General features: G+C 45.2%; 1 protein-coding gene across 1 annotated transcript in view; it reads right to left on the minus strand.

The window, feature by feature from the left end:
• LOC106022336 (zinc finger protein 883) overlaps nt 1-15,780 on the minus strand; it is a 29,964-nt gene extending 14,184 nt beyond the window's left edge. Inside the window, 2 exon segments of the mRNA XM_040734089.1 lie at nt 13,927-14,003; nt 15,618-15,780. Of these exon segments, the coding sequence (XP_040590023.1) occupies nt 13,927-13,997 (71 nt within the window). The 5' untranslated portion in view covers nt 13,998-14,003; nt 15,618-15,780.

Here is a 15,780-nt window from a genome sequence, read left to right on the forward strand (position 1 = left end):
CCCTTTTAATATTTTTGAAGATACACTATGGGCATTGCCTAAAATTACATTTAAAAAAACTCCACAGAGACTACCTTTAATGCTTTTACAGATGGCTCTTCAAAAACACAGGAAGCACATGTTCTATATCCAAAATCCATGTGACACACACACACACACACATTGGACCTCTCACAGTTGTACAGCTCATCTCATCGGTCTGAACTTGGTACATTTAATCAAATTTTATTAGGTGTTTTACTGAAGTTTGGAGCAACCATTAAATACTTTAACTGATTCTGTTGTTTATTTAAATTAGAATGACAGTTTCTTGGGTGGACTAAGGAGGAATCAGCATCATCCAGTCACCTTGGATAGCTTTGAAACCTCAGTTTGCACATCCTTACCTGAGACGGGTATCGATCATATATAAATTAGAACGTGAAGGACGGAGACACAATGAGAATGGAAACAGACCCAACTTGAGAGAAAATGAATACTGCAGGACTGTGAATGCAGAAAAGGTATCATGGAAGTAAACATTTGGAATGGGGTCATCACATCAAGGATGGCGTAGTTATTAGAAAGTTGGAAGAGATGGGTCATGAGTAGTTCTACGACAGAAATGGATAAAAGGCTTAATTAGTGCACTACTTCAGCTGAGTTCATCTGCCTTAAAAATAAAAGGTATATAATGTAGTCATCAATCTCATTATCGGGGAAGGGCATATAAGGTAACCTCTCCACTACTGCTTAGATTGTTAGTTGGGGTCATCCTTGTAGATCTCTGGACATTTGGTAGTGCCAGATTTTTCTTTAAACCTATAATGGCTCCCTCTATTACGGAGCCTTCACCCAGTAGCTGATGGAAGCAGAAGCAGATACCCATAGCTAAATACTGAGCTGAACTCCTGGAATCCAGTTGCAGAGAGTTAGGAGTGATGAGCAAAGGGGCCAAGACCAAGCTGGAGAAACCCACAGAAACACCTGACCTAAACAAGGGGAGCTCATGGACCCCAGACTGACAGCTGGGAAACACCACAGAACCAACCCAGAACCCCTGAACGTGGGTGTCAGTTAGGAGGCCTGGGCAATCTACGGGGTCTCTACTAGTGGGTTGATGCTGCAACGATAAACGGCACACTTACTGAAAGTAAAAATAAGTATTTATTGTAGAAATTACTCACAAGATACCAAACAAGTAACCCAGATGAGCCGAGTAGTTTTCCGCAGCCGAACTGGAAGCCGAAAGCCGGAAAAAGAGACCGAGACTTCCGTTGTTCAGTCTTTTATGCCTTCCCCCCCGTAACGCCCCTAGCCATGCCCAAAAGTGGGCCTGGCTAGTGATGTAGTTCACCGCCTACGTCCATATACGTCTTTACGTCTGTCCGTATACGTCTTTAGTCATGCCTAAAGTGGGTGTGGTTAGCGGTGTGGTAAACTACCCTTTTATTACCTCATCTGTATGCGCCTCTAGTAAGTCACATGGTTAATGGCGGCATTGTTTTCCTCCTACAGTGGATCAGTATTTATCCCTAGTATGTGAATGGACTTTGGGAGCCCATTCCACATAGAGGGGTACTCTCTCAGCCTAGACACAAGGGGGATGTCCTAGACCCTGCTCCAAATGATATGACAGACTTCGAAGATTCCCCATGTAAGGCTTCACCCTCCCTGGGGAGCAGAAAGGGGATGTGGTAGGGTTGGTGTGGAGTAGGGGAGGAGGGGAGAGAGAGGGAACTGCGATGGACATGTAAAACCAGCTTGTTTCTCATTTAAAGAAAAGAAAGAGTACACGTGACAGTCTTCCCTGCTCCCCTGCTCCACAGATCCTGCCATCCAAACATCCCTACCCCCACTCATGGCTTTATCCCAGCCGCCCCCCCAATACCAGCAGACATCCCCTGCTAACCAGAAATCCAGGTCCACAACAGAACACATGCTGTAGCCTTCCTTTCCGCTCTGCCCACATCTCCTGTGGATCCCACAGACTTTCCCCTAACCTTCATTCCATACTTGTTCCTTTATCCCAGCCCCCAACTCCAGCAGACACTCCTTCTAACTCACTGACCACTCCTGCCAAGAAAGTAGGTGGGCTCCCTGTAGATCTCCCCCTGTTCCCTGTTCCCCTAGGTCCAATCCAGCAGTCTCATGCCCAGCACTACAGCAAACCCTCCGGGGTGACCTCTCTCTTCACTGTCTCCCTCCATTCCCAGCAGACGAAATAAGCATACCCTGTTGAACACTGTTCTAGTGTCTCTCGGGGAGCCCCTCGGGATCATAGGCTGTCCACATTCCTAAGTGTCCGCTCCCAATACCAGAAACACATTTTACCTGGAAACCCAGTAGCCACAACTACTAGGTCTAAAGAAAATTCTCTCTCAGGTTAACACACAGGCGTCACACTCTCCCAAAATGGACAGAGGAAATAAAAGCCAAGGAACAAAATGCCCACCCAGCAAAGACAATTCCAGATACCATATGTAGGCCTATAGTTAACGCAGCCCCAGATGCCTAGATGCCAGCCTCAAAACACAACCAGTAACTGCCAGGGACCACAGCACGCCCTGAATATTTCAGTAAAACTGAAGCACAAGAAAAAGACCTTAAAATCAACTGTATGAAGATGATAGAGGTCCTTCAAGAGGAAGTTAACAAATCCCTTAAAAACATTCAGGGAAACAGGAATAGTATGAGGAAATGAATAAAACTCTTCAAGGCCTGAAAGTGGAAATGGAAATCAATAGACAAAACACAAACTGAGGGAATTCTGAAAACGGAAAAATTAGTATTCAAAAAGGGACCTTCCTCTCTGCCTCAAGCATGGGAATGGTGTCATTCATCCCGTCCGCCTCGCGCATGGGGTTGCCTCTTAGAAAACTTCCAACCTTTCCATTTGGCCCCTGAACTTATCAGCTTTTGCAATCAAATCTGGCTTCAACAACCCTTAGATAACGAATCTAGTGGTGCCCTAGATCCCAATATGCTTGGCTGTATCAATTAGACTAGCCACAGAGGCAGTGTATTCAACCTTGGCACCTACTACAGTATCTTTTCTTTAAAAAAAATTAGAAGGGAGGAGATGTTGGAAGCACAAAGGTCAATGTACCAGATCAGTAGGGAAAACAGGAACATTAATCTCACAGGGCTAGCCGAGCGTTGGCGGCGCACGCCTGTAATCCCAGCACTTGGGAGGCAGAGGCAGGCGGATCTCTGTGAATTCGAGGCCAGCCTGGTCTACATGAGCTAGTGCCAGGACAGCCTCCAAAGCCACAGAGAAACCCTGTCTCGAAAAACCAAAAAAAAAAAAAAAAAAATCTCACAGGGCTGTCTCCTCCGAGAAGGAAATGAGTACTTGTTTTCCGCTCAGAAGGCTGGTCCCAGATGTTGTTAATGACCTGGTGGGTGACCTTTGTTATCTATCTACAGAGCCAGACTTCACCCAAATACTCCAGCTGTGGTGTGTGCAGGGTTCCCCCGCACTCAACCTCTGAGCTCTCTCCCCAGTGCTCAGGCAGTTCTTAATACACTCAAGTTGACAATCAATATTTACTGAGACAACCCTGAGAAGCTTCAGTGTCCAGATGCTACCAAATCCCTCTGTGCAAATCAACTTTGTAGCTCCATGTGAAACTAGGACTGGCTGGCATGTGCCCAGACTCCTGGGTTATTCAACGATGCTTACATACTATGTTAATCCTTTGTCACAAAGTAAGCCTTAATTCTGCACATCTGGGTATCGTTTTTCTTTTTAGTTTATATAAATATGATACACACGCGCACACACACACACATATATGTGTGTGTATATTATGTGATACTTCTATGGCCACATTAAAATGGGTGCAGGATGTTCTCCAGCTCTGGGCTCCATGAACACAAACAACTTTATTTCTTACTCATGAAGACCATCCTTAACTCTTCCAAAGCCGACGTGAGGGTCCACACTTACTATCGCATTAGCAGTGACGCCTCCAAGTTCTCTCTTGTACTGTTATCCTGAATCCTTATTCAGTACCCGCAGATGATTGATTCACCGCTTCTTCTTTTTTTTAAGATTTATTTCTTAGTTTTAATTTTATGTGTAGGAGTCTTTGCCTGCACGTGCAGTGCCTTCAGTGGCCAGAAGAGGGCAACAGATCCTCTGGAACCTGAGGTAGAAGAGCGAGGTAGAAGAGCAGCTAAAGGGAAGGGAACCTGGAAACTACAAGGGCAACAATGTTCTTTTCTTTCTTTCCTTCCTTCCTTCCTTCCTTCCTTCCTTCCTTCCTTCCTCCCTCCCTCCCTCCCTCCCTCCCTCCCTCCCTCCCTTCCTTCCTTCTTGTCTGTCTGTCTTTCTTTTTTTGAAAACCTATAATTCATTGTGTTGCTTTATACAAGATTAGCAATTCTCACCCACCTCCAATACCAACACAGTTGCTGCACAAAAGCCACAGCCCCTCTCACACCTAAGAAACGGCCATGCCTGGTTAAGTGCTCAGAGCCTTACACCCACCCAGGAAACACTGAGCGCTCTGCTGTAGCCGGGCTGCGGGTCTCCCTGGCCACGGCTGCTGAAATCACTCACTCTTTCATTACCGCAAATAAAGCATAGACAAGGAAAAGAAATCTCATAAACTCCCCATCAAAGATACAGCTCCCTGGGGCAAGAGGCATCGCGTTAGATTCCGATAGATGAGGGCGTCCTGTTCCAGGTGCACTCGCGCTGACACATGGGGAGAACGGAGCACCGAAAGGGTGGGGCGCCGGGCCCCACTGTTTGACGGGCAGAAGAGCCCCGAGGGTTCCCACTGCTCAGCTTTGCAGGCAGCCTCCCTCGGCTTAGGGCTCAGCTATACAAACCTCTCCTTTGGCTCTTTTTGCTATTCCCTAAGACTATTAGGGAAACAAGCTGGAAATCCAGGTTGCAAAAAGGACACGTAATAAAAGGGTAAGGAATCCACGGGACCCAATGTGAAAACAATTGGTTCTTCCATACAAACAGAATCAGGACACAGACCAAAGAAACAACAAAGGTCTTGCTGCCAATGAGGTGGAAAGGCGGCCACCTCCACAGGGACAGAGAGCTACTGAGCTCCACCCCCTTGAGGCAGGAACCGAAAGGACACCAGATTCACCCTGGGTGGGCACTGAGTGCTGATCACCTTCCCAAATATTGTCTGGCTGGGCAGTCAGCCAGACCCACTGTGGCAAGGGCCCTCCCAGTCCACACGAAGTAGCCACGGGGTGAGTGTGCTACTCTGTGGTCACTATCTCTGTCCTGTCCGCTCTCCAGACCCTCTGCACATCCCCCTAAGTCCACCCAGACGCTGGCCGTCCAGACAGCACCAGTACCCCAGACCTGTTCTCTGTGGCAGATGCTTGAGAGAGACCTGCCTTGTGGCTCTGCCTGAGAGATTTCTTTTTTCTTTTTTCTTTAATTTAAATTAGAAACAAGGTTGCTTCACAAGTCAATTCCAGGTCCCTCTCCCTTTCCCTCCCCTCCTCCTGTACCCTCACATCAACCAACCCAATGTTCCCTCATTTCCCCAGGGAGGGTGAGTCTCTCCATGGGGATGTCCATAGTCTGTCATTTCATCCAGGGCAGGGTCTAGACCCTCCCCCCAAGAGTCCAGGGTGAGAGTGCACTTCACATTGTTGGATGGGCACCCAAAGTCCATTTGTATACCTGGGATAATCACTAATCTACTTCCCAAGGCTCAAGGCCTCCTCACTGACACCCACATTCAGGGAGTCTTGATCAATCCCATGCTGGAATCCCAGTCATCAGTCTGGGATTCAAGAGCTACCTACCCCTTGTTCAGGTCAGCTGTTTCTGGGACAGAGTGGAATGTCTACCTGTGGCTTGGAACCCCAGGGCTCTCAGACACAGAGGACTGAGGAGCTCCCCTGCAGCCCACCTGCATCGACTCTAAAGAAACAAAACAGATCTGTCTTTCCATGGGAACCTGGGATTTGGGGGCTCAGATGACATTCAAGTTGGGACAACACAGATTTTGATGTGCAGTCATAAAGACCCCAATCAAAACTGTCTTAAATACAGATCAGCTTTTTAAAAGGTCTTCATCTCAGATCCACTCAGGGGGCTGAACGGATAGATTCGAGTTGTCGAAGTCTGCACCACCAAAGAAGGCACTGGAATTAAGTCTTCCTGCAATGTGATGTGTGAAGAGCAGTCCCATCCTGTCCGATGCATTCAGTGGTAATTACACAAACAGCCCAAGATAGGTGTCCTTAAAGCTCCTACCACGACTGTTGCAGCTATAAAGACTTTTTTCTCTATAAGAGCTTCACTGTCATGTTCTGAGGAGAAGCTGGCCCTACAGGAGCACACATTAGGCGTTCTTTTGCAAGGTCTCCCTGGCCTGGGTCCTCATGAGCAAACGGCCTGAGGATGGGATGGAATCTCAACCATGCAGGGATTCTACTGTCCCTGACCAGTAGGGGGAGCTCGGAGATACTCACACCAAATGCCAGGAGTTGGGCAGACCTAGAACCCTGTAGCCGACAGATCTGCCACCGGAGTTCATGGGAGCCGTGCTTCCCAACAGTCCAGGCACACTTCCCAGCCCAGAGCTGCCCCTTGACGTCACCATGGACACAGCCATGAGGCCCAGAGCACCGGATCAGTAGGTGCTTTGTAAGCAGCAGAAGCTGCCCCCTCGGTTGGAGGCCCAGCAAAAGTGCTAAGAAGAATTCCATTTCAGACTCATCCCTGCTCCAGAAGAAAAGCAGTGGACAGGAAGCGCACAGCAACTGTCTGTCATCAGAGACCCTACATGTTGGACTTCCTCTCAGACCTACGTCATTCGACTCCATCCTCCAAAGTGGTCACAATTTCTTTGGTACAACAGGCCCTCTCCCATGAAGCTGTAAAGCATTGTGGCTGAGGCCTGTAACAACGGCATCCTTAGAGACCCTTGCTTTGGCGGCAGCGATGCTCTTAACTGCTGGGTCACCTCTCAGGTCCCTTGTTACTATTTCTTGATTAGCTACTTTGGACACTTAAATCAAGGGAAAAGGGTCCAGAATTCATGGAGCACTGAGGACACTTTTTTTTTTTTTTTTGGTTTTTCGAGACAGGGTTTCTCTGTATTGTTTTGGAGGCTGTCTTGGAAGTAGCTCTTGTAGACCAGGCTGGCCTCGAACTCACAGAGATATGCCTGCCTCTGCCTCCCTAGTGCTGGGATTAAAGGTGTGCGCCACCAACGCCCGGCCTGAGGACACTTTCTTACAGTGTCCAGGTGAGTACGAGGTTCATAAAAGGCAGTCACACTGAATCGGGTGAAAAAGATGCTTCAGAAGTATTGAAAGTAAGAGGCGCTGCTTGTGAAAGGCATCTGTCCACAACTATGTGGCTGACGGCTTCTAAGAATAAGAACAAGTCTGTCTGAAATAGTAGGTAGAAAGGTTGTGTACAAACTAATGAAAAGAAACTTGAAGACAATACGATGAGTCAATGGGATAGCCTTGTTTCTGTGAAAAGATGAAAGTACTGACAAAGCAATTTTCCCCTTATCCAAACTAAAAGAGCGAATCCCCAGATCCTAGGACCAGAGTTGAAACGGGGCATTGCAGTGTATGCCAATGACATCAGAGATACCTTATAGAGTGGTATAGAAAGTCATACGTAAATAAATCAGATTTCAAAAAGAAAAGGATAAGTACCTAGAAACAACTGAACAAATTTAACATTTTTGTGTCATAAAACTAGAAAAGGCATTAAGCAGTCAGAGGTTCCTCTAACAGTGTCTCAGGACTGGACAGATTCAGCATGGAACTCTCTTTTCCTTTATTCAAACCTGGTATTAATGCCAAAAGAAGAAAATTGAACACAACACACAGAAAAGGAACTCTAGACGTGACCATACAAAGCTGGCCTTAACTTGACACCCAAAGCAGGTGAGCCCAAACAAATACATGTAAAGAAAAATCACAAACCAGATGCCAGGATTGCCACAGACACAGAGACTGTCTCTAAATTACATGAGAAACAGAATGCAAGCTGATTTGATGCCAAGGATACAAGACCGTTTCAACATCTGCAAGACACCACATATGTAGACTCTGTGAGAAGACAAACATGACCTCGTAAATAGATCCATGAAAGACCCCCGGCAAAATGTCACATTTGCTCAGTAGAAAAGCTCTGAAGAATCTGAGACCAGAAGGAGCGTACCTCAGCATAATAAAGACAGTGCGCCAAACCTAACCCTAACACTACCATAGAAGGACAATCAATGGAGTCGGTCCACTGTAATCATGACAGAGAAGAGTGTGCCTCCCTTCAAACTAACTCAGCACCATGCATCACTAGGTACACAGTTTAAGAAGGACAGAGAAAATTTTAAAGGAGAAAATATAGGAGAGTCAGAAAGTAAAAGAACCCCCTACAGAAGAAACAGAACTCTGCAATCCAAAAGCCATAATAAACACTCTTGAGAAAGCTTGGATCTGGTAGCCCTCTTAATAAGCTGTATAGTCTATACACAGCATCTCTTGGTTTTTGTACATACCAACAAGACGCTGAGAAGTCAGCAGACCACTCACAGTGTCTAAAAATATCTTGGACTCTTTGGTAGTAGCATTCATAATGTCAGAAACTGCTACGCAGGCTGGGGCAGGGGATGGAGTTATCGATGGCCATACCCAGACTTGGATCCTGTGTGCTATAATCCCAACCTGCCAGGCAAGGTATGCCCATTGATGCCATAGGGCAAGATGATTCTGTGGGTAAGAGCTTTCTGGTTGAAATTAAGGCCAGTTCCATGGACGAAAACATACGGATGGAAACCTGGCTCAAAGCCAATGATGGGGAATGTCACAGGGCCTGGGAAGGAATCAAATACTGACATTTTGATACATGTACAAATACTTAAGCTGCCTTTAAATGGTTCTGTTTGCAAACCCATAGCCTGGTGTTGTTTTCAGCAAGAGTTTAAAAACTTTGGTTTACATGGACAACAGTTACCTCAGAGACTCCTAACTCATCAAATACTGAAAACAACTGGCTGCTTAGAGCACAGACTGATGGGAATTCCATACTCCCACATCTCAATTGCAGGGAACATCACAGAAGAGAAAGTCAAAGGTGGTAAGAACTGGAGGATGGGCCGGGCGTTGGTGGCGCACGCCTTTAATCCCAGCACTCAGGAGGCAGAGGCAGGCGGATCTCTGTGAGTTCGAGACCAGCCTGGTCTACCGAGCGAGTTCCAGGACAGCCTCCAAAGCCACAGGGAAACCCTGTCTTGAAAAACCAAAAAAAAAAAAAAAAAGAACTGGAGGATGGGGAGTGGATGTATAAAATCTCTCTTGCCATGTAGCATGGCAGTGGGAATTATGAACACATGATAGTCTGGCTACTTGGCCCAAACCTGCCAAAATCACACATGAAGAAAACATGTCTAGCCAGGGATAGCAGAGAGAGTAATGAGGGGGGTCGTGGTGAGTAATTAAACCTACGCAATGGTTAAATATCAATATCCACTAATTATAAAATTTAAATATAAACCAAGAGAATTTAAGAGGGGATATCAGTACCTATTTGGAGGCAGAACTTTTTTATCACCTATATAACCAACCAATTACAAAAGCTTTATATTACCTGTCATTGCTTCTATTTATTTAATGAAATTAAACAGTTTTTTAATTAATTTTATTACTTTAATATATATACATAAATACATATATATATGCTATATATATGTATGTATGTATTTTGCCTGTATGAGCATCTGTGCACTATGTGCCTGGTGTCCAGGGAGGCCAGAAGAGGGTATCAGGTACCCTGGAATTAAATTACAGACAGTTGTGAGCCACCCTGTGGGTGCTGGGAATTGAACCTGGGTCCTCTGGAAAAGCAGCCAGTGCTCTTAACTGCTGAGTCATCTCCCCGGCCCGCAACAGTTTTTTTGTTTTGTTTTGCTTTGCTTTTGTTTTTGCTTTTCTAATGAAAGAAAACAGAGGGAAAAAACTAACCACGCAGAAGAGACTTCTAAAATGAAAACATGAATGTGCCAAAAGGAATCGAGAATGACAGAGGAAGATGGGAAAACCTTGCATGTACACGGAATAGGACATATTGTAAAAATATCAGAGTTAAATGATTTGTAAGATTAACTCAATCCCAGTCTTGCCTGGCAGACTGGGTTTATAGCACACAGGATCCAAACCTGGGTACGGCCATTGATAACTACGCCCTCCGCCCCGTCTGCATAGCAGTTTCTCATACTACGAACCGAACGCTGTGCTGCCATCAGAGAGTCCAAACGTCCCCGTGATTGATGTCACAAAGAGAAACTGCAAATCTCCACGGAAGCGCAAAGACTCTGAGATTTCAGAGCAACCCCAGGCACACAGAGCAGCAGAGCTGCTGTGATTTCAGATGACACTGCAGCACCACAGGAACACGAGCAGCGGCAAGTGACCCGAAGAGAAGACACGCAAAGCAGTCAGAGAAGCAGATCTAGAACTAGGCCACGCCGCTGACTTTCATCGCAATGCCAAAAATGTATGTTATGGAAATAGACAGCCTCGTCAAATGATGGTGCTGGAAAAAGTAAATGTCCCCTTACGAGAGAATGAAACCGGTCCAACTCAATGAAGTGTGAAGACTGCAGAGTAACACACGGCCAATAAGTCCATAGAGAGACACGGGGACCCAGTTTCTGAATGGCAGGACACAAGAACAAGCAGCAGCAAAAAGAATTGTGTGCAATTAAAAACATGGGTGGAAATGGCAATTACTGAAAGGATGAAGAAACGGCCTACAGAATGGATAAATTTGAAAAGCACACAAAGCAAAACACAAAAAAAAAAAGAAAAAGAAATAGGAAAAAGGAAAAAAATGCTCAAGAGGAGTTGAAACAAGCAAAACATAAACAGCGCATGCTCCGCATGTTTAGTCATGAGGAAATGTTCATCTAATGTTACACAGAGACCTCCTCTCTGCCCACTCAGTGTCTACACTCAGGTCCTAAGCAATAACAAACACAGACACAACGCAGGAGGAAGAGCAGAGACACAGTGTCAGTGGGAATCCAACTCACTGCGGCCACCAGGCAAGTCAGCGTGCGGCTTCCTGGACAGCCAAACAAGCAAAGAGAGAACTCAGAGAAGATACTACTCAAGTTTATAAAGAACTGAAGTGTACTGCAAAATATCAACAAAATAGAAAGGAACTCAGAAAGAGGAAAAGACACATAACAAACAGAAAAGAGTTAACAAAATGGTGTGAGTTTATATTTCCCTTCAGTGCTTTCTTGAAATGTTAAGTAGATATTATTCTCCAAATCAAACATGAAAATAGGATACGTCTTCAAAAAGAAATCCATATATGTACATATATAAAGTCTACAAAAATATTTTTACTTCAAATATACAGATACAAAATGCTAAGAGTGAAGAAAGTTTTTTATTAAGATACGCTGTGACGAGGGTTGGTCATAATTATGGTAGGGAAGAAAAAAATGCCAAATCTATCAACATACAAAAGAAAGAATAGTCCATCTGTCGGAAAGTTATGTGATCAGTAGGAATGCATTTCACAAAAGAGTTTCTAGACACATGAAGCAATCAATGACAGAATTGTAGGAAGCAAGTAAGACAGTGATGCAGGTAAGCTTCAACATGCTACACTCAGTGATGCTGGAAATCCTGGCAGAACATTAGTGACAAAGACCGTGAACGGCACAGAAAACCAATAATGCCTACAAGGCCTCCAGGGAGTCATCCACACAAGAGCAGAAGATGCCCGGACTTCTCAAACTGCAATCAGCATGCTATACTGTGTCTTAGAAGTAGAACAAGTCTTCAAACCTAGTAAAGATCAAGGTTTGCAAAGTGTCTTCTCTGGGTGGTGGTGGCGCACACTCTTAATCTCAGCACTAGGGAGGTAAAGGCACACAGATCATTATGGATTCAAGGCCACCGTGGTCCACAGAGTGAGTCCCAGGACAGCCAGGACTACAAAGAGAAATCCTGTCTCAAAAAATGAAGAAGGCTGGGCAATGGTGCCGTATGCCTTTAATCCCAGCACTCGGGAGGCAGAGGCAGGTGGATCTCTATGAGTTCGAGGCCAGCTACGTCTACAAGAGCTGGTTCCAGGACAGCCTCCAAAGTAATACAGAGAAACTCTGTCTCAAAAAAAAGAAGAAAAAAAATGGGGTGTCTTCTGCAAGAACCTGGAATGCTGACAGCAACAGTAGACAGAAAACAGAAAAATATATAAACACATGTGAATACCGATTCATTGATAACATGTTCTCATCCAAACATCTGAAGAAAAGAGGGTGTTTGTCTTCTGTAAGGATTCTATGTAATTTGTACCAAGATTGTACAGGCACTATATATATATATATATATATATAGAGAGAGAGAGAGAGAGAGAGAGAGAGAGAGAGAGAGAGACATAGACAGAGACAGAGAGAATCTCCCTAAAACTTATAAAATTTTGAGAAACCATAAAAGAACTCAAAAATCATGAGACAGGATCAAACCCAGAGGTGATTTCAAAAGATATTAAAATTGAAGCAATGCAAACCACTGAGTGTTGACATGAACACAGAGGACATCAAAGCAAAGACAATGAGGACAGATGGTGTTTATTGCTTAAGACTATTTAGATATTAAGAGAGATATTAACCAAACCTTACCAAAATCTGGGGCATTATTTTAGAAATTGAGAGATTAACCTTAAAAGATACAGAATCTGAAGGAATTGTTCTAAACAAACACTATATTAAAATTAAAATAATGAAAACCATTTAATCTTCACATGAAGACACAACCAGCAATGTGAGAGACAATATCACTCACATGGAAAGACAGATTAAAAAAAATTATTGAGAGTATTAATTCTTACATAGAGAGTCTTCTAATGCCCACAACTGGACAATCCTGAGTTTATTCTCAAGGGGGAATTCTCTAGAATAATTTCTAATGAAACAGAAGGTGGCAAACTCAATTTCATATCCTGTGTAAACTGTCACTTGAGGCCCTCCCCATTGTGGGAATCTTAACAGAGTCACTGTGTTGAAGGTAAACATTAGAATGAATAGTTGTTTTCTAAATGTACTAAGACCTTGAAGAAATCACTGTGAAAGACAGTGATTGTTTTCTGTGATTTATAGAGTTGTTTTTCTGAAGCAGCTTTGGAGCCTTTGCATGACTTTGGTCACAAGTCCAAGGCACACCTGGATATCTTGAATTATTGGGTTCTACAAACAGTACACGATAAAGACTAAAGTGGCAGGGGTGTGTGGTGACGTATTATTTATGGTTTATTAAAGCTTGCCTGAGGATTCAGAAAGCAAAGCCAGCCACAAGACGTAGAGGTTACGAAGTAGTGATATGCACCTTTAATCCCAGGACTCGGGATTAAGAGATAGATGGAGCTCTGTTAGTTCAAGTCCACACTGACTACAAAAACTGATCTAGCTAGTCCTAAGAGAAACATCTTACACAAAGGTGATTTCAGCACCTGGGATCACGCGCCTTTAATCCCAGCACGAGGGGGGTGGAGACAGGAGTGACATGGCTGGGTGGAGAAAGGAAAAAAAGGCAGGAAGACACTGGCACTGAGAGTTTTGCCTCTGAGGATTCCTGGAGTAAGGACTGTCATTTCAGCTTGGTAGAGGTAAGATTACTAACTTGGCCGGTTTGCTTCTCTGACCTTCAACTTGAAGTCTGAACCCCAGTATCTATCTCCGGGTCTTTTACTGTTCATGCTACGAGGGTGTGATATCTTCCTTCAGAAAACATAGATTAGATCAAGGCTATGGTATGAGAAACTTGTTTTGCCCAAAAACCACCTTGTGTGTAACATTCAATAGGGGCCTAAAATTCATCTTGAAGTGACCTTTGTTTTCGACTGACCTGAACAGCACAAAACACCTGACGCCTCCCTACTCCTTCCTCCCTGCCCCTTCCTCAATCCCTCTAACATACCTGGATCCTTTGTTGCTGTCTCCTCTCTCTCCTCCATCCGGGGCTCTTTGCTCTGAATCACAGGTGAGCATGACTGACTGCATAGGAGAAAGAGATGCTTAGTAGTAAAACACCAGCAACTTCTCACGGAACAAAAGTAAAACACACAAAACCAAAAGGATACACAGGCAGGAGAGAGAAAACACCAGGATGAATGTCTGTCTGTCTCTGAGGATTTCACTTTACTCTGTGAGATGTGGGACTCCTCCACACACAGGCCACACACATGCAGAGGAGTTGTCCCAGGAACCCTGAGGAGGAGCAAGGGAGACAGCGAGAAAACTATTCTCACTCTCAGAAATCCACACTGCTGCAGTTCTTAAACAGGAGATCTCTATAAAGAGCCATGTGAGCAGGGTCTAGGCATTCCCACTCCCGCTACAAGAAAGTAACCCACATAAAAACACTGAATATCAACCAACCCTGAGATGACCAAAAAAAAAAAAAAAAAAACAGCAAGTTTGCCCACATGTCATGGGCAGAGTACTATTCTAGAGCCAAGCAGACATTTGTTTTGTGATGTGGGTGAGTGATCATAATTATTCAAACAGTGCTTTCTAATTTTCTTTTAATCTATTTAAAGTTTTCTAACTATAAAAATATTGTGGCGCACGCCTTTAGTCCCAGCACTGGGAGGCAGAGGCAGGCAGATCTCTGTGAGTTCAAGGCCAGCCTGGTCTACAGCACGAGTTCCAGGACAGCCTCCAAAACAATACAGAGAAACCTTGTGGCCTGATATCCTCTTACATTACACTTGTCGGGACCTAGGAGGTCACATTAAGAACTTAGCATATGAACACATGCTGGGACCACATCCAAGTGTTTGGGGACCTAAGGGAGACTCCAAGTATCCAGAACATGGAGTTTTTAAGGGCAGAGACCTGGGCCCAGGAGTCTAGCTTGGGAGTTGCAGGGAAGTTTTGCATCATAAGCAAGCAGTTTTTTGACAGAAACCAAGATGGAACGTTAGCCTGCCTGAGGGGGTTCCGGCAAACACAGGCAACTAGGATGAAGGTTAGTCTGGAGGATGTTCTCCGTAAACACGCAGTTTTAACAGAGGCTGAGCAAGGCAGGTTAGCTAGGACAACCCGACCCCTGGTTCCTGGAGTTGAGTTGGGTAGTTTTCCATGGGGACCCTCCATCAAGGAAATCAGATTCTAGTTCACCCTGGAAACGGCCTCGGCAAGAGTACAAGATGGAGGGACCCTGTCTTGTCCTGTCAAGGTATAGTTTCTGATTTCGATCAAATCCGCACGGGTTCATCCTGTGACTGCTACCTACTGAGCTCTCACTCCAGGGGCAAAGGCCACTCTTTCCTGAGCAGGAATGTGGTAGACCGGGGAAGTTAAGAAAGCACGGATGAATTTAAATTCCAGGAGCTTTGTGACTGCACAGTAACAGCAAAGAGAACCGTGTTTGCAGAGAGCATCCACTCCAAACGCTCTACCAGGTTGTTTCGAGAAAATATTCTGGCAACCACGGGATAATTTTTTTTTTTAAATCACGATAAGCCCCAGTTCATAGGAGCTCAAACCTACCGACCACGGAACGATACCCAGACAGAATTTTGAAAGCCCTGTCCTCCTGAGCATCCTCAGCGGGCACAGCCCCGTCCCCTCCTTCCCGGGTCCCAGCCCCGCGGCTCCTCTGACCTGGGAGGTTCCAGGGCCGCCGGGCTGCGGTTCCCGCCACTGCGCTGCTGCTGCTGCTGCTGCTGCCGACTTTCCCAGGACACCGGACGTGGAACCTGTAGCCACCCGGAGTTGTCACCTCCTCCTCCAGGAGCCAGCATCCTCCGCCCCGGATTCTGAACTG

This window comes from Mesocricetus auratus, unplaced genomic scaffold (assembly GCF_017639785.1).
Source record: "Mesocricetus auratus isolate SY011 unplaced genomic scaffold, BCM_Maur_2.0 Super-Scaffold_100037, whole genome shotgun sequence".
NCBI lineage: Eukaryota > Metazoa > Chordata > Mammalia > Rodentia > Cricetidae > Mesocricetus > Mesocricetus auratus.